This window comes from Myxocyprinus asiaticus, chromosome 45 (assembly GCF_019703515.2).
Source record: "Myxocyprinus asiaticus isolate MX2 ecotype Aquarium Trade chromosome 45, UBuf_Myxa_2, whole genome shotgun sequence".
Lineage (NCBI taxonomy): Eukaryota > Metazoa > Chordata > Actinopteri > Cypriniformes > Catostomidae > Myxocyprinus > Myxocyprinus asiaticus.
Genome location: NC_059388.1, coordinates 15,999,271 through 16,020,325, shown reverse-complemented (window position 1 = coordinate 16,020,325; position 21,055 = coordinate 15,999,271). Strand labels below are relative to the sequence as shown.

Genomic DNA, 21,055 nt, shown 5'->3' with positions numbered 1-21,055 from the left:
TTGAGGGTAAACTAAAGAAAAAAAAAAAAAAATGCACCTGTTCCAATTACAATGTGCACAAATGTCATTGTCATATAATCTAAAAAAAAAAAAAAAGTGTCTGTCTTTAAATAAATAAATAAATGTATTACGGTACTGAAAGCTGAATGAAAAACATCATGGACAATAATAAAGACCAAACTTTTTTTTTTTTTTTTTTAAAAGTCACGATGCATTACAGTAACGAGAATTGTCAAGAAAGTTAATGTCACAATAATGGCATGATGCAAAAAATCTTAATGGTTGTAAAAAAATATGCTTCATGAAGAGCCGAAATATAACACAGGCATATTTTTGAGAGATTCACCCAAATTATATTTATAGTCTGAATTGGAGGACATAAGAGATTGATTTCATTCACCTCATTTTATTTTACCACTTTGGACTTGCAATCAAAAGGTCAGGCATGTGTTTATGCAGACTGACCGAAGCCTCAGGATCAATTGTGTTTGTTTTTCTTCAGTAAATACTGAGATTAGTTAAATCAGTTTCTTTTATTGTGCAAAGTTTCTCTTCCCCTCTTTGGAACATGCATGTATGCATTTATAATAAACACCAAACCAACAGCTCCATGAGGATTAAAAACCATGTGTGTGTAACAATATCAAAAAAGAACAAAAATATCTACAGCAGTAAAACTGTAAAATAATAAGTTAACAAAAACATTTTTTTAAAAAGGGCATCTCAATATTCTTTCAAACTGCCCGTAAAAATATATTGATCAATTTCAAAATGAAGAAAAAGTCTTTAAAAAGGCGGCCTTTTCGGGCAACCACTGGGTGATGTCCACAACCTCTATGGGGCAGTCTGTACATTTCACCCATATGCAAATTTATAGTGTGATTGGCCAGCACTGTCATACAACAAAATATATATTATATGCATGGCCAACACTTTCTGTACAAAGCATCTCTACGAAGCTCCAAGCAGACTGCCGTTTTCAGCTCATCACTCTTGAGATGCCCGAATTTCTCTTTCCCATCAGTAAGAAATGCTCATAAAGAGTTCTAATGGAAGCATAGGCAGCGTCTCTTTATGTAAGTGCGTATAGGTCAAACTCGCATTCATCGGAAGCTGACCGGCTGCTGCACTCGTTAATCCCGGTGTCACACAGGAGGTTGGGCGTTGTGCCTCAGCCCTGTGTAGGGCCACAGAAGCTGCTGGATGGTCATCCAGGAGTCCCCGGTACCTACAGGTGCTGCGTCTACTGCTGGCTGTAACATCAAGTTTGCCAACAGGGCCAGGAGAGCAGCTAGTACGACAAACAAGGCCACCCAAATCCAAATGCCCCTGGTGCCTCTGGACACTACAGGCCTCGCCTCCGTCAGACTGGGAACAGTGTGATCTGTTGGGCTGGGGCTGGGAGGGAAAATGAAATAAATGTATATAGTGGCAAGTACAACAGCATACCTACAGCAACAGGTAGCAAGGTGTTTTCTTATACTAAACCAGGAAGAACAGAGTTATGCATGTTATTGTAATCATGCAGAACTCTCAGCTGCAGATGAAGGAAAAAATTTGTTATATATATATATATATAACAAATCTCTCCTTAGGCCAAAAACATGCTGTGTAAGCAAGCAAACACATATCCATAGTCCACGCATTGCAAGCGCAAGGTCCTGCAGTACTTAAATTGTATTAAATCCTGAATATTCCTTTATGCTCAATTGACAGCATGTGTGGCTTAATATTGACTTGTCCCTCCTTTTCTTTAAAAATAGCAAAAATCTGGGTTCCAGTGAGACACTTACAATGCAAGTGAATGGGGGCCATTCCGTAAATGTTAAAATACTCGCTGTTTCAAAAATATAGCCACAAGACAAACAATAAGCGTGTTAACAAATTTAGTGTGATAAAATCACTTACTAACCTTTTCTGTGTAAAGTTAAAGCCAATTTTACAAATGTATTGCCATGACGGTGTAATATCAACAAACCCTAAAATGACTATAAAAACAGTGATTTAAACAACTTGACAGCTCAAATAATACATAAGTTTTAACAGAAGAATAATTCAAGTGATTTTATTAAATTTTAAGCTTCACATTTCTGCCTTTTAACCCTCCAAAAATTGGCCTAATTCACATCCACTGAATGTGCCTCACTGCAACCTCGATTTTTGCTTTTTTATTCCCGAGTCAAAATAATTTTGTGGCATAATGTTAAATGCCACAAAATGCTGTTGATTGAGCTTAACTTATATTGAATCCGGACTATTCCTATGCCTTCTTGTGTTACTTTGGCATTAAAAAAAAAATCAAGTTTACGTCAAATGTCTGTCATTAAACAGGTCTTGTAATTATTCAGGTAGCTAACTATAAACTTGTCAACAGTCTAACTAGCTTTAACTTGCTCAACAATATTCTCTCTAAACTGTTGCTTCTCCATGACAGTAATTGAGTACGTTTACATGCACACCAATACACTGATTACTCCCAAAAATCAGCTTATTTAAAAAAATATAACAAAGAAAGAAAACCATGACAATTGAAATAATCACATTATTCTCTGCTTTTGACATCAAACCGTGAAGAGGCATGCGCTCAACATGTGTGCACATTGGATAAGCCGGTGAGAACACCAGGTAAGGTATTTACAAGGCACGTGAAATCACCGTAATGGGCCAAAATCTAAGCCGACAACGCGGGCAGGCATATAAATGCAATAAACCACATTCCTTTAATCGCCGTAAAGGCCATAAATGGTTTATGAATAACCTGATTGACACGGGTAGATTTTTGCCCATTACACTGATTTCGTGTGCCATGTAAACAACCTTACCCGGTGTTCTTACCGACTCATCCAATGTGCGCACCTGTTGAGCGCATGCCTCTTCATGGTTTGATGATGTCAAAAGTACAGAATAACAAGATTATTTCAAATATCATGTAAACACTGTTTACTTGCCTTGTCAGATTTTTTAAATAAGCTGATTTTAGAGAGTAATCAGTGTATTGGTGTTCATGTAAACGGGCTCATTTACATAAAAGAGAAAACGGACCATAGACAGTTTACGCTAAAGTCCGCTACAGCACCCCTTATGGCAACGATGAGAATGCAACATCCTTGTGTTGCATTATGAATTGCGTTGTACAACGTTTCAAAATGTAATAATGCATAAATTCGAGATTACATAGCTAGAAGCGTTCAAATACTTGCATAGTGCATGTTTCTGGCATTAGAATGTAAATTTGAAAACATAAAAAGCTGGTCTCCAGTCAACAAAGCAAAATACATCAGGTGCCGGATTCACAAAAATGTTCTTAGGATAAATATGAAGTTCATAAGAACGTTCCTAAGTGCAATTCTTGAAAAATTCTTAAGTTTGCAAATATTTTCTTAAGAACATCTTAATTTTTTTCTTAAGAATAAAAAGACAAGCTTTGACATTGTCTGATCAGCCTGCTCATGGGCTTGCCTTGTCTAATAGCCTGCAACAAATTCAATACTTCAACACTGGAAAATCATAATGATACATTTATCTATTAACCTTTTTTTTTTTTTTTTTTTTTTTTAAGGAGCAAGCACCTCACGATAATTTTCTGAATGTAAAATGCGTGAGATGTGTTAGTTTAACGACATTAACCGTCAAAGGAGAATTTACTTGCTGCTAACCATTTGATAACTTTTAATTTGACATGGAGGAAAAGAAAAGAAACAAAAACTTAAGGAGACAAGAGCTGGATGTTCTTGAGGAAATTACTGCAAGGAAAAAGTTGTCCTTGGGAAGCTTGATAATTATATCACATTGGAAATGAAGAGGCGGGAAAATGGGAAAGGGTGGCGGAGGCTGTCTCTGCTGTGCACAACTCCGATGTGGATAGGGGCTGAAAAAGAAAGTCTCAGCTTTCTAATGTTATAATTATTTTTCTATGAACTCTAAAGAACACAGGGAGAGAGCGCTATATGAAGCACAACCATTACCATAATTGTTCACCACATTAAGAAGCTTCAAAACAACATCTATTGTTTGAATTTGGTGATAACATTTACATGGTTTACAAGCTGAAAATAAAAATAAAATTAAACGAACAGTCAAAAATGTTTTTCGGTCTAAAATAATATTTCTACATAAACAGCTCACTGCGACTTCAGACTCAATATAAAAAACCCAGTAAATTCATTAAACACTTTAACTTTTAGAATTTAAGACGTTATTTACGATGATATTTAAGAACATTTTTGTTTGAGAATTTGAATGCCTAAGTTTTTTCTTAAGAAAAAAAGATAAGAACTTTAAGAAGTTTTTTCGGGAATACAAAATATTCGTAACTTTTTTCTTAAGTTACAAATTAAGAAGAAAATGGTAGTTAAGAAGAAATTTCTTAAGAACGTTTCGTGAATCCGGCCCCAGATTTGTAACATTCAGCACAGACAGTAATAAAACAGATGATATTCATGTCTGCATGTACAGTAGAGATGGCTGAGGCAAGAGTACATTGTTTCACAGCTGAAAGCAATGTTTGAAAATGTATGTTAGAGCTCATATCAAAGACATGGTATATTTCTCAGAACAGGAACACTGTGGATGAACATGATAAACATTCTGAAAGTTAGTGAATATGTTCTCACAATTCTACAGATTCCTGTTTAAGAAAATATCACAGAGAATTTCAGCACACTGTGGGATCAGGATACTTTGCCAAACCTGACTATTTCCAGTTGGAATCCACAACTGTTTTTAACCAATTTGTGCGGGGAAGGTGGGGAGAATATCTTCAAAAGACAGTTCCCCCAAAAATGAAAATGTTGTCATAATTTTCTCACCATCACCAATGATTTTCTTCCCTGGAACACAAATGGAGATGTTAGGCAGAAGGTTAGCGTCAGTCACCATTTGCATCTTTTTTCCAAGCATTGTAACTGAATAAAGGGTTGTCAGTCCCTAAAATTCAGCCTAACATCTCCTTCTGTGTAGTACTGAGCCAATAAAGTCATACAATGTAGGTTTGGAACATCATGGGGGTTATAAATGACAGAGTTTTCCTTTCTGGGGGGAACAATGCCTTCAAGAACTTTGTCTGGGCAAACTGCATCTATGAAACCACAGCTGGGCTGCTTAGATTATTTGCTGCAAACCGACGCTAATGACATGCAGTGTTCATTTTGTGAATGCGAAGCTGAAGAACTATATTGGTGTCCCATTTCCAACCATGAGAGGTTAGATTTCCATAACTTAGCTGTAGGAGCGAAAGGCAGCAACATTATTGACCAAAATCCTCAATGTTTAGCAGTTAAAGCCTGAACTTTGAAGCAGAATAATTAATACGGAGGCGGCAGGCACACTAACATCTTGGCTGGCATTATGAAGGAGGTGATTTTGTTGCCTAGGTCAGTTATGCTAGTCCTTCTGTCCTCTGGTTCCTCTTTCCGCTCCTCCTCTGAGTGCGAGTCTGTGTCATAACCATACCTGTGCAAAGTTCACAACGCTGAAACCCAGCACTGATCATGCACCATCTTGGCTCAAGACCTCGATTGTGGCTCAGCATGCATTGAGCTTTTGATGGCACATTTAGTTTGTGTCTGTGATATGAAACTGGAATAGTGGGCTAAAAGACGAACGGCACACACGTTCTTCACGGGTTACCTTACCTACTCATCAGAGTGGGCTCGTCAATGTCGGCCCAAGTACCAGAGCTAATGAAGCGCTTTAGGGGTGGCCTCTTGGATGCCATGTTCCTGTAAAGCGGTCGACACACATCCATGACATCCTTTCTTACAGTGCTGAGATGTGCACAGTATTAGGTTTGATTGATATAAAAACAATCGGTATGAAACCTCACCTGGGACCAGTTGTCTACCTTAGTCATACAGTGTCAAAGATTCTGTAGTTTTGTTATATAATTAGCAGCTCTACTGGTAGAACATGGTGCTAGCAACACCAAGGTCATGGGTTTGATTCCCAGAGAAAACACATACTGATAAATGTATACAGTAAATTGAATTAATGCATTTAAAGTCACTTTGGATAAAAGTGTCTGCCAAATGACTAAATGTGAAGTTGTCACCCTAGCCATTTTTGAGACTTTTAATAACAACAGGGGACAAAAAGAAGGTGTTTCATTGACAATTTGCTCACAACTGCCTGTTCTTTTGCCGTTACTTACCATGGCGACCGACGGGACAGTCTTTCTGCCTCTGTCTCTGCTATGTCTTTGGGCTGTTAAAATAGAGGTTGTTCAGGTATTTCAATTATCTTTGAGCAAAAGTATTTCTCTGTGACCCTTTAACAAACTGGACTTCTCACCATGTCAAAATGGGCATTTCCTCCACCGGTGCGGGGCAGGGTAGCTATACTAATGCGTCGGCTAGTGACCTTAGGACAGAACACACAATAAAAAAAATAAAAATAAGAGTAAAATAGAGCTCTGTGAGACAATTCATGATATTAACTTGGTGCGTTTTCTGTGCCTTAACTCACTTTGAAAAGTTGTGCAGTTGACGGCTTTTTGTTCCTAAAATCATCTGCAAGCACAAGAGAAAACAATGAATTCAAGCAAACAGCCATTGTTGACAAGTAGGTTCAAAATGTCATGTTTTTCACTTAAACACAAGGAAGAGTTTTTAATAATTTTCACTATTTTTAGTATAACAATACAGTAGTAATAAACCACTTTTTTTTTTCTTTAATGCCACAAGGGGACTTCAATATACTGTACAATGTGCATTTTAAACAAATTTAAGGTTTAAAAAGCTCATTCACAGAGATGAATTGCACATATCAATTCTAGCACCATTGTTGCTACTCAAGTTTAAACCAGAGACACTGTTACAAAAAATCTTAATGCTTTTAAACTCGCAAGTCACAAGACAAGGAAAGATTGTGGAACTAATGACATGGACTTTGGGAAACATAATGGCCAAAGAAAAACATTAAAACTAAAATTACTGTGTTATTTTTTACGTTTTTTATTTTCAGATCACCAGCAAAATCATCGCAATTATTTTCAATAAACTCTCCTTCAGCCCTATTTTGTAATACTGTTGATTGTGTACAGATTAAAAACGCATGAAAAAGAGAAACGGATTATATAATTTCATGCGGTATCGTGAGTCGTCAGGCGGTGCAGGAGATACATGATCAGTAGGGGGCAGTCGTGTCTCATTCTATGAACAAACACTGATTTCTAATGGTTTAGTCAACCTGATAATGTGAGCTGTGCCCGTCGGTCTTTCATGTATGACTTTGGGTTCGGGTTTGTAATTAATGAAAACTTAGGGCCGGAAAAGTTAATGTACATGAAATTTAAATATGATTTTAAAGCTGTAAAATTGTAAAAATTATGCCATGTGTAAAGTGATTACTTTCTTTATTGCATTTAGGTATATCTTAAAGTATTCACTCTTCAAAAATTCCCCAATGAAAGACAGCAAAATTGAAGAAAATGTGATAATTATTTAAATTCTAAGAACGAATGACAACTTGTTAATAGCTCATCATATGATATATACACATACAGTACTGTGTAAAATTTAAGGCACTTGTGAAAAATGTTGCATAGTGAGAATGTCTTTAAAAATAATGCCATAAAAGTTTTCAGTTTTCATTTGTCATACAAAGTCCAGTAAACATAAAAGCTACATCAATATTTGGTGACCACCTTTCTATGGAAACTTCAAGCGGGCAACTTTTACAATAAAGTGACGGAGATGTTCATTCGGATGGAAAGATGCATGGATTTTGTGTTCAAGTAAAGGTAAGTTAATATATTTATTAAAAATGTGTATTTGATACTAGGTCATTGTTTCTGGTTAGTCTGAGGCTATGAAGTGGTGATCTAGCAATCATGTTCTTCTTGTGTTATGTCTGTTTTATAGTTCTAATGTTAGGGCACAGTGCCTGTTTATATTATAATATAATGTTTATATTGTAATATTAAGGAATGTAGACTGCCGTGTCTACGTTACATTTGCCTTGTGCATTCAGGTAAAGATTGTTGTCTTTTGTGGTCAGAATAGTTAATTGCTGCTGTCCATTCTAGTGGTTCTGAACTGTGGGAAGTATGACGTGTGAGGCCTATGATGTTGAAACATATAGCCTGCTAGTAACTGGCAATATTTTCTTTTTCTTTGTGTTGTATGGATAAAAACAAGCTCTTCTGGCACTATGCTTCATTGTGTAATTTAATGGACAAAAACATGCTTGGCTCAATATATGACAATCTTTATTTTGTGCGATATGAGCAATATTACTCTCCTAAATTTAAAACAATTTGGTCAAGAAGTTTGCCACTGTGACATAATTGTTTCCATTGACTGGTGGGTTCTAAGGCAACAATTTATGTCTATAAAATTTCTGTGACATTACACTCACCCGTATAATGTGTTATATTGATGAGGCTCAAAAATGTAAAGTTTAAAAATGTTAGTGGCTTACTGTAAGTAGAGTTTAGAACAAGCGACACACTAGTCTAGAAACTGGTTGTTTTTTTTATGTTGGTTTATTTTCACCTTTTGTACTCTATAATTAAAGGTGTTTTAAGCGATTTTTCATGGAAAGGTATGCAAAAAAAATAAATTCCTACTACCTAAAAGATATCACTGAAATAAATGTCCTGAGATATCTCACCGGTTTCTGGGACAGCTCTAGACTCTGTAAACAGCAAATGAAAATGTGTCCGCGGGCCGTGGTCTCTGTCGCTTTCTGCCCGTCAATCATTTTGTGCGTACTCATAATATTGAAGTTGCAGCAAATTGAGGCTTAATGCCATTTTTATGCCATGTTGTTCATAACAGTAATCAGTTGAGGGTGCTATTTTGCTGCTGTTGTTTTTGACAACCATTTCTGCTCGATGTCTGTCTCAATAAAGCTAATTAAAGGTAACTTTGAAGTGCAGGGTTTTAAAATGAGGGGGCATGGCTAATCCAACAGCTCAGCTTGTTGAAATTTTAGAAAGTCTAAAATCGCTTAGAGCACCTTTAAGCTTAACCTAATATAAAGTTTCTGTATACTATTACTGTACTAACTACTGCTTGCTGGTTCAGTTGATCTAATCAACCTTTCACCTGGTGGATATTGTGAGAAGCGCAACAAATGTACTTAAATACCAAGAAATCCGCTAGACCGATCTTGTGCGAGATCGTGTGATGGCTTGCGTGAAGCCGTCTAAAAAGCGTAAAAGGCCACATCTGTATGTGTACATGAGCATTACCCCTCTCAGTGTGAGACCCAAAGGACCTCTCGTTCGGTGTGAGGTTCTCCCTGAGCTCCAACAGCTCTGCATGCTCCTTGGTGTACATCCTCCTCAGGTTCTCCACATGCTGAATCATCACCTCCACCGCTTTACCCACTCTACTCTCCTACACATACGAGGAACTTTGAGGTAAAAAAAGCAAGCTACTGTGCTGATCTTGACTTAAGCAGGCTCATTTAGCATAATAAATCAGGAGACAACACTAACCTGATGAATGGCCCCAAGCATCTCTGAACGGCTAGACACTCTGGTCATGGACTGGATGAGGACCTCCAGGTTCTTCTGCAAGCGATGGATGATCTCCATGGACTGGTTATCCTCCTCACACCGTGGAATCAGGGCCTATACAACACAATAGTTCCCAACATTTTAGACCGATTAATTTCAATTACTTTTCCAGTCAGTTGTGATAACTGATTATGAAATGTTACAAATCTATTTGATTCAGGCATTTGATTTTCTAATGAATCATTTAAACCATTTTGTGAAACATTAGACAATTTACTGAAAATAATGGAGTAAAAAAAAAACAAAAAAAACAATTTGCTCATAAATTGAACATCACTATGACTTGCAAGCAAGTTTTACTCTATACAAGAGCAATATCTAACTGATGAAATATTTAAGGAGAGAGCAAAACTAGAAAAATGTAAGTTCACAACAGAAACTTCCATGGCTTTTCCAGGCTTAGAAAACACATTAAATTCCATGATATTTCCAGGTTATACATAACAGTGGAAACCCTGTATACACCATTCAGACTTCATGTTCAAACACTGACGACAAAGGAATTCATGCCAAAATGCATAAGAAATTACACCCTAGTAAGAATTTGCTGTTGTAAGCTGAAAATTCTGTTTTCTACACAGGGGAACATTACTACACAGATGAGTCAGCCTGTGCAATACAATTTCAGCTTGCATCGAGAAAATACAATCCTGAAATATACGCTCTAAATATATATTCTAAAGAAACAACTGATTTCATGCGTGTACCAGCAGAGTGTGCATGAAATAACTCAAACCTGCAGTAGGCCTTGACAACTAGTCACTTCCTTGCGGACGTTCTCCTCGGCTAGATCCCGAGAGCGTTCCTCCATGCGGAGCCTCTTTTCTAAGGTGAACATGTCACACTTGAAGCCCAGAGAAAGACGGTGGAACTCAGCCTGGAAGGAGAACACAAACACCTTAGAAACATTTTACACAGAGTCTAGAGCACCTGATTCTAAAGCTCAACTGCACAGTAAATATACATGAATCCATCTTTAAAATAGCTGAGACTAACAATGGTATGTTACTTTATAATTGGTGATTTCTACACATTCCGCATCCCATGAGTTTATTATAATTTTAACTAATTCAGCTACCAATATGAGATTGGTTTTAACACATTACACCATATTTAAATCCATTCAACAGATTTTCCCCCAACAATCAACATAAAAATGAAAAAATTTGCAGATTCTAGGGGAGTCTAGTTATGAACTACCAACATATATTAAAGGTGCATTTAGTAATTAAATTAAAAGTACTCTTTTAAAAAAAAAAAAAATATATATATATATATATATATATATATATATATATAATAATAATAATAATTTCATGTACACTGACAAGAGACTGCATTCATACTACTAACTGCTTTATTAAACATAGAGCTGGACTGCCTAATGGCCACCATGTTGAGATAACATGACCAGCCAAATACTACTTGCTATATCTCTGTTAACCCCCCATGTTACTGGACATTTTAGTTCACCAAATAAATTATTCAAGGATGACTGTGAATGGCACACTTTTTTGATGGCATATGTAACCGAAAACTATTGCTTTTGCGTGCTGCTGCTGCATCCACATCACTAAGTGTCAGTATAAATGATAAGATGACTGCCATATCAGACAGCGTAACAATTACGGAGTGCACCTTTACGATACCAAGACTCCATGCATAACAATACCATTTCATGTGTAGCCATACAACAGGAACAAAACTTGAAAATTGTTAAACAGAAACACACTGAAATTGAATTAAGTCAGATGGCTGGAGTCAACAGTATTTAAAAATAAAATAAAAACTCACCTCAATCTCTTTGTCACTTGGCGACAGGCTGCAGATAAAATGCACAGATCTCAGATTTATAGGAACATGAATATGTGAAATGAGTCATGTAAAAGAGACACGAGTCAGATTAAAATTTATGGATATCAAATCAGTACACAAAACCTGTTCTTGTCATCTTTGGTGGTGGAGTCGCTGGCATTTTCAGAGATGACAGATGTGTCACCTGAGGGATGGGGTAAGACTGACATTACAGAGGAAAGACAAGATCTTAAATGCACTGTTTACTCACCCTCATGCTGATCAATAGTATGACTTTCTTCTGTGGAACTCCAAACATGGAACACCAAATGAGTAAGTTACAGCAGAAAGTCCAAGCTGCTCTTTTCCATTCAATGAAAGTTAATGGTGACCACAGCATTTAAGCAAGAATTTCTTACACAAAGCTAATATGTGGCTTAAGAAGACTTGAAATATAATGCAAAAGTTGAATTAACTACTTTTATGATACTGTTAGGGCTGGTTTATACTTCTGCGTTGAACCTAAGATGAAGGCTCCTCGTAGTGGACAACACGGAGGTTTGCATTTATAGTTCTGCGTTGGTGTGTCTGCATCGTTTTGTGAAGTACACAGTCAAAAATGCTATTGAATTGAGAGAAAATGCCTTCATTTCTGAAATAACTGTACATTTCATAAATAAACAAAGGCAATGCAATTTGTGGATTCAAAAGTATTTATTAATTTATTGAAGCATTAAAAACCGAGTTCAAAGTATGTAGTAATTAAGAACATATTATTTATTATAGATGTTGCCTGTAATGCAGAGAGACAATAAATCGGGCTTTGACTGTATGCTTGCTTTTGAGTGGCTTAAATAATAAATACTGTAGCATACTTTGATGCTCCGTGCTGAAATAAACTATTAAAATTAGATAACTGCTTGCTTGATAAACACACAATGGGTGTCGTTTTAAAGCTTAGAATTTTTACAATGCATTTAGACAAAATAACCTCTTTACAGGTGCTTTTTTAAATCTGCTTAAACACTTTTTTAAAGTGTTCATAATTTCTGAAATATGATTATTTACTATACAGTGTACTGTCAAACATACGGTCAAAACATCATACTGATCGGAAAGGTCTTGAGCAGAAGTACTGTTTCACTCACATATCAGAAATATATCGATTAAAGACCAGGAAAACAGGACAGAGTTTTTAAGTTGTAAACAGGTGTGTCTTATTGTCGTATTTTCACTTGTTCATGAAATAAACCACAGATGCTCACAAAAAGAGTCAAAATACAATGCGACACAATCACCGATAAGTGGATACGATGCATAGATAAAATAATCTCGGCGAAAATGCAACGCTACCTTAGATAATTTCTTTGTCATGCTTTGGGATGGTCTCTGGTAACAAAGCAGACCAATGTGGTCTGAGTCGCCACACGCGTTGTTACATTTTTGACGGTGCATGCCAGTAGGTTTGATGCAGATGTATAAATGGTGCTTTTTTTGTCTATTTTGGAGCTTGACAGCCCCTGGTCCCTCTGTATATACTCTCAAATGTACAGAACAATGCAACTTGGACATTCTGCTAAACTTTGAAGGACATGAGGTTGAGTAAATGCTATAAAATTAATTTGTAGGTGAACTATCCCTTTAAGTACAATTAGAGGTGAGAGAGAGTCAGACAGGTAGAAAGTGAGACAGTTTCACCTTTTTCTGTGGCGACTGAAGCCTTGCTGTCCTCTTGTGCTTTTTGCTCCTCAATGGCTTCCATACTCTGGGTCTTTTCCTGAAAGAGGAGCATTTAGTTCAGGAATAATTTGTTCAGGTCCCATACAAGCATACACCTTTAGTACACCTAAACTTATACTTTTCACAAAGTATCGGATGACAAGCTAAGAATGTTAATTAAAGGTGCAGTATGTAAGATTCAGAAGCCCTTGTTATTAATGACACTTGTGGCAGTTAAGTGAACTGCAGCCAGCTACCTGTTGCTTGTGCTCGCACTCGTGCACACACTCCATAGGGATGCGAGCGAGCAAGACCAAAACAATGATGTATTGTACAAAGAGGCTGAACGTGATTCACAGGCATCATGCTGACAGATGAGGTAGCATGATTAAAATTACACAGTTATGACTGTTTTACTACAAACTTTGAGACTAAACTAAAACTACTTATCAGCTAAAATAGCATACTGATACACACATACAGCTACATACTACCTAACTATCCCAGACAGTTTACAGTTATGTTGCACTATTGTATGTTTTGTATGTCATATGTTGTACTATGAATAAGAAACCAGTGTATTTGCTTAAATTGATCCTGTATACCTGACTTTTAGTATAAAGAGAAGATCGTTGAAATTATTTGAAATTTACGAAGCAAGGTATCTTGCAATTCGTCAGCGTTAGCAGGCAAGATCAAGTTAGCTAAAATTACACAGATCAATCCTTATGGCACAATATTTCACATGCTTATGTAAGCTTACCTGTCCAATAAGAAGAATGCCAATTCAGGGTCGGTTTTGATCCCCAAAACCGAACTAAGGTCCCTCCAGTAATCAAATGCCCTACCGATGTTCACTCTAGTTTTCGCTCGACCACGATCACGCTCACACTTATCCACACGGGATTCAGTTTTTTTTTTTTGGCTTACTCTGAGTTTGTGTAGGAGTCAGTGTTGTGCTGGGAGCCGGCCGTTTGCTGGATTCCATCTCTAAGATAACGTTACCTAGCATTGCAGTTTGTTGTCGCTGTTGAATAGCGGAAGAGAAGCTATTACTGTCTGAAACAAGGCTATCGGGAGTGCGCATAAATGTCACATCCTTTGGATTTTCCCGGCAAAAGCGACACGCTCCCTTTGCATGAAAATCAATCTACAGGCTTTAATAGGCAACCTAGAAAGTCCAGGAAGGGCTCATTTTTTAAATTGCGTTTCAAGCGGTTCACACACTGGCAAATAAATCTGAATATTACATGAAAATTGTTACAAATTGCACCTTTAATAAGAACAGATTTTCCTTGACAGCACAAAAAAAAAGAAAGTATCTATGAATTATCTGGAACAGGTAGGACTACATTCTCTTGGTTTTTGTTTTATTTTTTATGATTAAACGTACAGTATGGTATGAGTAGTTCATACCTTCTTGAACTTGTTAATCAGAGGTAGGGTGTCTTTATTGGAGTCTTGCGCAGCAGTGACTGTTGGAAGATTACCCTTATAGACAGTGGGGTCAAGGGTTACATCCTTTGTCTTGTCAAATTGATCCTTCGTTTGGTCAGCTGTGGTGGCTGGGTTTGATCCAGGTGTGGTCATGGTACTTTTACCGTTTGGCTTGTTTTTGTCTGCAGAGGGGGAAAGCAAGAGAGAGAGTGAGTTCAGAGTTATTATAGGCACAGACTTTGTTGCTACAGTGTCAATAGGGAAACTCTTCCAGGTTTATTTCCTTCTACCTGGTGAGTTCACCCCCACTGCCTCAGGCATGGCCTCCTCTTCCTCCACTACTGGCAACAAGAGACTCCTTAAAAAAAAAACAAAAAACAAAAAAAAAGGACAATAAATGGCATTAAACGGTTAAGTGTTTATGCAAACATGAAAATGGTCTCTTTCGTGTCTTTCCAAATGTGTGTGATTTTTCTTGTTTCTTCCATGGAACACAAAAGGAAAAGCTATGCAGAATAGTGGGGACTGACAACTTCAAGTCACAAATCACTTTTTATTGTATTGAAAAAATGAGAAAAAAAAAGAAGTTATTTTTGAACAGCATGGAAGAAAGTCATACAGTATAAGTTCGAAACGATATGAGGGTGAGTAGATGATGAATATTTAATTTTATTGGGGTGAACTATCATTTTAATATGTACTGAATGCCACATGGAGATCCTCTGTTCAGAAGCCCCTATGATTCAAGAGTCTAATGAATGATCAGGAATGCTCAAGCTATGTAAATAGAACATACTCACCTCTCAGATTTTGCAGACACTTCAGAAAGCTTGCCCTCGCTCAGTCTCTACAGAAGACAACAACATGGTATTAATGACCCAGTGACACTCTCCGAGCAGCAACACATACACACACTTATGAAAACTACTGTCATATGCAAAGCATCACACACAACATGGCTCCATACCTGTCCCATGACATGCTGGATGAAATATGAGAGGTATACTCTGATACAAAGAGAGAGAAGTGCTAGATTCTTACATAATGTGTACGAGAGCCCTACAGCTGGCTGAGAGAGAGAGAGAGAGTGAGAGGGAGTGAGAGAGAGAAAGAGCATGAAAGCAAGGGAAAATGAGCGCAAACAAGAGAGTTAGAGAGAGAGGGTGGTACGGACAGGAAGAGAGAGAGAGAGAGAGAGAGAGTGAGGGAGAGAGCACTTGTACTGTCAGAGTTCATAGAAGTGGGAGTGAAATCCAGCAGGGCAGCGATATACTTGTTGCAAAAATACTGACGAACATAACACCTTTACAAACGAATGTTCCAGGTTCATTACAAGTTAAGCTCAATCGACAGCATTTGTCCAAAACAAATGTGGCTCATCCCTCATTCAGTAAAAAAAAAAAAAAAAAAAAAAAAAAAAAAAATGTACATAAAAATAACGCTATTACAGCAAGGCACTTACAATGGTAGCGAATGGAGCCAATCCATAAACATAAAATACACATTGTTTCAAAAGCATAGCCACAAGACATGAACATTATACATGTTGAAATGATTTTGCTGATAAAAATAACTTGCCTTGTATGTCTAAAGTTATGTTGAATATTTCAATTTCGTTGTCATGATGACGAAATGCAGATGAACCTTATAATCTGATAAACACCATAACGCCAGTAAATTCCTTTTTTTAATCACATTAAAACCATGGTAACACATTTAATATTTATGTATTGTGGCTATACTTTTAAAACAGTGTTATGGGCTGTTAATGGACTGGCCCCATTCGCTACTATTGTAAGTGCTTTACTGGAACTTTTTTAAATAATTGAGGATCGAGTCTAAATAATTTCCTGTTGTAATCAACATTTTGGCACAAATGCTGCTGATTGAGCTTAAAGGGATAGTTCACCTAAAAATGAAAATTCCCTTATCATTTACCCACCCTCATGCCATCCCTTATGTGTATGACTTTCTTTTGCTAAACCAAAAAAAACAACAAGATTTTTAGAAGAATTTTCAGCTCTGTAGATCCATAAAATGAATGGTGACCAGAACTCCAAAAGCATCAAAAAGAAGATAAAGTCAGCATAAACAATCCATAAGAATCCAGTTGAATAATCAATGTCTTCTGAAGCAATCCAGTTGGTTTTGGGTGAGAACAAACCAAAATGTAACTCCTTTTCACTGTACATCTTGACAGCAGTCTCCTTGGCAATCATGATTTCAAGCTTGAAATCACTTCCTAGCACCATCTAGCACTCTGAGCACATGTCAAGTACTATGAAGTTTAATCGAGCTTGAAATCATGTTTGTGTCTAGAGACTGCACTGGCAAGATGTACAGTGAAAAAGGAGTTAGATTTCGTTCGGTTCTCACCCAAAACCATCTGGATTGCATCCGAAGACACTGACCACGTTTACATGCATGCGGGAGTAAAGAGTACACCATTTACTCAGTGCATGTAAACGAGAACGCTGCTTTTTCGCTATACGCCGCTTTCTGGTGTCCATGTAAACGTAGTCACTGATTAAATCACTGGAGTCTTAAGGATTACTTTTATGCTGCCTTTATCTTCTTTTTGGAGCTTCAAATGCCTGGTCACCATTCACTTGCATTGTATGGACCTACAGAGCTGAGATATTCTTCTAAAAATCTTTGTTTGTGTTCTGCAGAAGAAAGTCAAACACATCTGGGATTGCATGAGGGTGATTAAATGATGAGAGAATTTTCATTTTGGGGTGAACTTTCCCTTTAACTTGTACTCAACCCGGAACATTCCTTTAACTGCTTTAACTATTCCCCATCTGGCAATACCTGGATTTCCTGAATGGGATCAAAGTCTTGTCACATTTTGTTATCTAAAGAAGCCAGCTTCTCTGTATTCATATCTGACTTGTGCAAAAGGTAGTAACAGACAGATATATCAGACAGGCCAATTAATTGCCTGATATTTGGCCATTTTGATACAATATGCATCTGCCAATAACTGCTGCTTGGCTCAATAAAAGATTTGGTAGTTCCCCTCTATATCAGTGGTAGTGCAAATCTACTGAAAGCCTTGTCAACAGATAAACATTCCGTTTTCATTTTTATTCAGGGTTTAGGGAATTTTGAGCAAATCTGTTGTAAAATGTACCAATTTTGTCTGTCTGATTTGCCGTTGTTTATTGTCCACCCTGCTCTTAAGATATCGACATCGGATGTTAAAAAATCCATACACTGTACTGTAGGTCAGCCACTAGTAAGGCATTTCTATAAACCTCACATAACATAACATATTGTCTATAGACAAGTCTATGTAGCCCTTATCTACAATACTGGAATAAAAAATAAAATAAAAAAAGACACATTGCACAAGATGACATTACACTGATGTTTTGCCAGATCTCTAAGTATCACTGGTTTAACACCTCCCTCTCTTTAGCTAACTGTGAATTAACTGAAATGTAAAAAGCCCTCAGATAGTAGTTAATTTTGGTTGCATTCCAAGTTCACCTGAATATCTCCCGTCTTATCATCCTAAGTAAACAGTGGTTATGAGGCAAGTCAACAATGAGCCAATTAGCATGGCATACATTCATATTTCATCTGACTTTGCACAAAAGGAAAATATACAAAAGTAATTTGTATCTGACTACAGACAAGCAATTTTGCAAACAACATTTACAGAAATGATTTTGCCAGACACCCTTAGTATGTGCTTATATTAATGGATTTCTCTGGTTCTTGCTAAGTAGCACATACAGAGCTATCAGAATAAACAACCATAGCCCAAGATCATCACATTCTATACATGGTTTGCACATCTTATACATTTCTGCTCACCACCATCCAGACCCTTTCAAGCCACCAACTGCAGGCCCACCTTTACGGCACAACAGAAAGAAGAGCTACTCTCTCACAACACAGAGCAGCCGATCAGGAAGTTTTTTGCAAAGTAACATGACAAGAGAAAAGGGCAACACTAGAAAGACCAAGAAACACAAAAGGGGAAGTGGAGAGAAATGGCAAGCAGCACTAAAAATGCAACAAGCTTCCCCTTGGTTTCCTCAGTTTCCTCAAACTGACCTGCGAGACACTCATGTCGGCCTCAGGTCCTCGGTTTGTGGCTGCCGACTGCTGCTGGCTCCTGACCCGATAGGAAAGAGAAAAGACTGTCACTTTATTGTCGTTTTGTTTTTCTGAACTTTCAGGATGCAGCTGTACTCCATACGCTTCAAAGCGCGGATGGTGTGTCTGTCCGAGCCTGGCCACACAGGTGCATGGTGAGCATGCAAAGTGGGTTTGGGTAGTAGTAATTATTCCTTACTAAGTCTATCCAAAGCAACCCCACACACACACACACACACACAGGAAAGACAACACACATTTGACTAGCAAATGTGATCATGGGGTGTGAGGGTGGCATTTCAAATGTAAGTAGACCATAATTTCATTTTGGTGAATCATTAACTAACACTTTATAGCAGTGAGCCAAAGCAAATCAACAAGCAAATGCTGATGTATGGAAATTGTACACACAAAAAAGTGGGATGAAGCACCTCACCTTCCAGTCAAAGAAATGGATTCACCCGCTTCAGGCTGAGCTGTGGAGAGAGATACCATCTCAGATGTAACAAAGGAGGAGAGTCCAGGACATGGACTGAGGTCTGGGACTGAGGTCACCTGCTCATTTAGCGTCTCAGAGCTAAGTGATAGGTCATCTGGAGAGAAAGAGGGAGGGTGGTGTGTTTGGTCATTTGGGGGAGATATATAACCACAAATGCAAAGTTTAAGTGATTATGTCACATCATATTAAAGGAATAGTTTACCCAAAAATGAAAATTGTCATCATTTACACACCCTCCTGTCATTCTGTGTCAGAATTTAACATGTACATTAAAAGGCAATATTTGCCCCCTGAATTTGATTTTCAGGGGCACTTTTTAACTTTGAGGGCATATTTTTTCGAACCATTTAAAACAAACTGTTTCTCATCCTTTTAGATCAAATACTTCAATATATATATATATATAAAATCTTTAAAAGAATAAAACCAACATTTTAATTCATATTTTATACAACAATTTTCCCCCCGAGCCTCCCTAAATTTCCGACCCTGCTCCAAACCCATTTGTTTTTTGTGGAAAACAAAAGGAAATTTTTCAGAAATGTTTTACACATCTTATCGCCATATAATGAAAGCAAAGTGTCACTGAGCTGTCAAGCAACATAAGACCAAAAAAAAAAAACAACAAAAAAAAACACCATCATAACACCACTGTGTGGTTGATATGATGTGCACTGTTTTAGAAGTCTTCTGAAGCCACACAACCACATTGTGTGATTAACATACTTTGAAGTCGACATTTACTCTCAGATCAAATCACTGATCAACTCCAAATACTGCGCACATATCAAACATTGCAATAACATCAAACGTCATTGGTTCTTGTGTCATGACGTTTAGTCACAAGACATGCAAAATTCAATGAGGTTTGATCAATTGTATTGACAGTTGATTTGGGCTCTGTATACGTACCCACATTGAGCACTTTATTAGGAACACCTGTACACCTACTTATTCATGCGATTATCTAATCAGCCAATTGTGTGGCAGCAGTGTGGTGCATAAAATCATCCAGATACGGGCCAGGAACTTCAGTTAATGTTCACATCAAATATCAGAATGGAGAAAAAATTTGATCTAATTGATTTTGCACGTGATCACCTGGGATTTTTGCGCACAACAATCTCTAGTCTCTAGAATGGTGCCAAAAATAAAAAATATCCAGTGAGAGAGAGGACAATGGAGAATGGCCAGACTGGTTCGAGCTGACAAAAGCTATGGTAACTCAGATAACCACTCTGTACAATTGTAGTGAGCAGAATAGCATTTTGAACCTTGAGGCAAATGGTCTACAAAAGCAGAACACCACGTCAGGCAATTTATTAGGACCATAGTGTTCCTAATAAGGTGCTCAGTGAGTGTAGTTGATCAATTACTTGATTTAAAAGTGAATAGAGACTTATATGGTTTGTTCATCACTCAAAGTGATCGTATGACTTGGAATACGACGCATCAGTCACATTAACTACTTTTATGACACTTCTTAGTGCTTTAAGCTTTCAAGTGAGTCACTATCAACTGCTATTTTATGGATATCAGCGATCACAACATTCTGTAAAATATCTCCCTTTTGTGTTCTGCAAAAGAAAGTAGGTCAAACTGGTTTGGAGCGACATGAGGGGGAATAAATTGACAATTTTAATTTTTAGGTGAACTTTTCCTTTAAATATAGTCAAAAAAGGACCTTAACTTTAAATGTTACATTGTGAAAATCTTTATTCCATTCAAATGAGAAAATAAACAGTAATCCTGTGTAGTATGTTACTAAAATGATAGAGAGCACGACGCAGAGAAAGATGAGCAGAGGGGAAGAGCTCTTACCAGCACACTGACTGTGGGTGTGAGGCAGAGGAGCAGCCTGCTCGTGGGCGTCTTCAGGCCCAGTGCATTCTGGGAGTCTAGATTCCTCCTGCAGTGGCCAAAAAAAGATTCAGAGGGCCAGCAAAAATTAGCTTCTACTCTGCCAGGGAGAA

General features: G+C 37.4%; 1 protein-coding gene across 2 annotated transcripts in view; it reads right to left on the bottom strand.

Moving 5' to 3' along the window:
- Positions 1-1,140: 1,140 nt before the first annotated feature.
- Positions 1,141-21,055, bottom strand: part of LOC127435461 (inositol 1,4,5-triphosphate receptor associated 2-like) — a 41,063-nt gene continuing 21,148 nt past the window's right edge. Inside the window, exons 21-38 of one of the 2 annotated variants that reach the window (XM_051688979.1) lie at positions 20,904-20,991; positions 19,020-19,176; positions 18,542-18,602; positions 15,274-15,320; positions 14,764-14,831; positions 14,453-14,655; positions 13,016-13,094; positions 11,462-11,522; positions 11,318-11,345; positions 10,260-10,400; positions 9,443-9,577; positions 9,194-9,341; positions 6,463-6,506; positions 6,289-6,357; positions 6,149-6,201; positions 5,634-5,720; positions 5,332-5,451; positions 1,141-1,398 (exon numbers count right to left, since the gene is read on the bottom strand). In XM_051688979.1, the coding sequence (XP_051544939.1) occupies positions 1,146-1,398; positions 5,332-5,451; positions 5,634-5,720; positions 6,149-6,201; positions 6,289-6,357; positions 6,463-6,506; positions 9,194-9,341; positions 9,443-9,577; positions 10,260-10,400; positions 11,318-11,345; positions 11,462-11,522; positions 13,016-13,094; positions 14,453-14,655; positions 14,764-14,831; positions 15,274-15,320; positions 18,542-18,602; positions 19,020-19,176; positions 20,904-20,991 (1,842 nt within the window). In that variant the 3' untranslated portion in view covers positions 1,141-1,145. The remainder of the gene's footprint in view (positions 1,399-5,331; positions 5,452-5,633; positions 5,721-6,148; positions 6,202-6,288; positions 6,358-6,462; positions 6,507-9,193; positions 9,342-9,442; positions 9,578-10,259; positions 10,401-11,317; positions 11,346-11,461; positions 11,523-13,015; positions 13,095-14,452; positions 14,656-14,763; positions 14,832-15,273; positions 15,321-18,541; positions 18,603-19,019; positions 19,177-20,903; positions 20,992-21,055) is intronic. The other variant, XM_051688980.1, reaches the window with a different exon arrangement.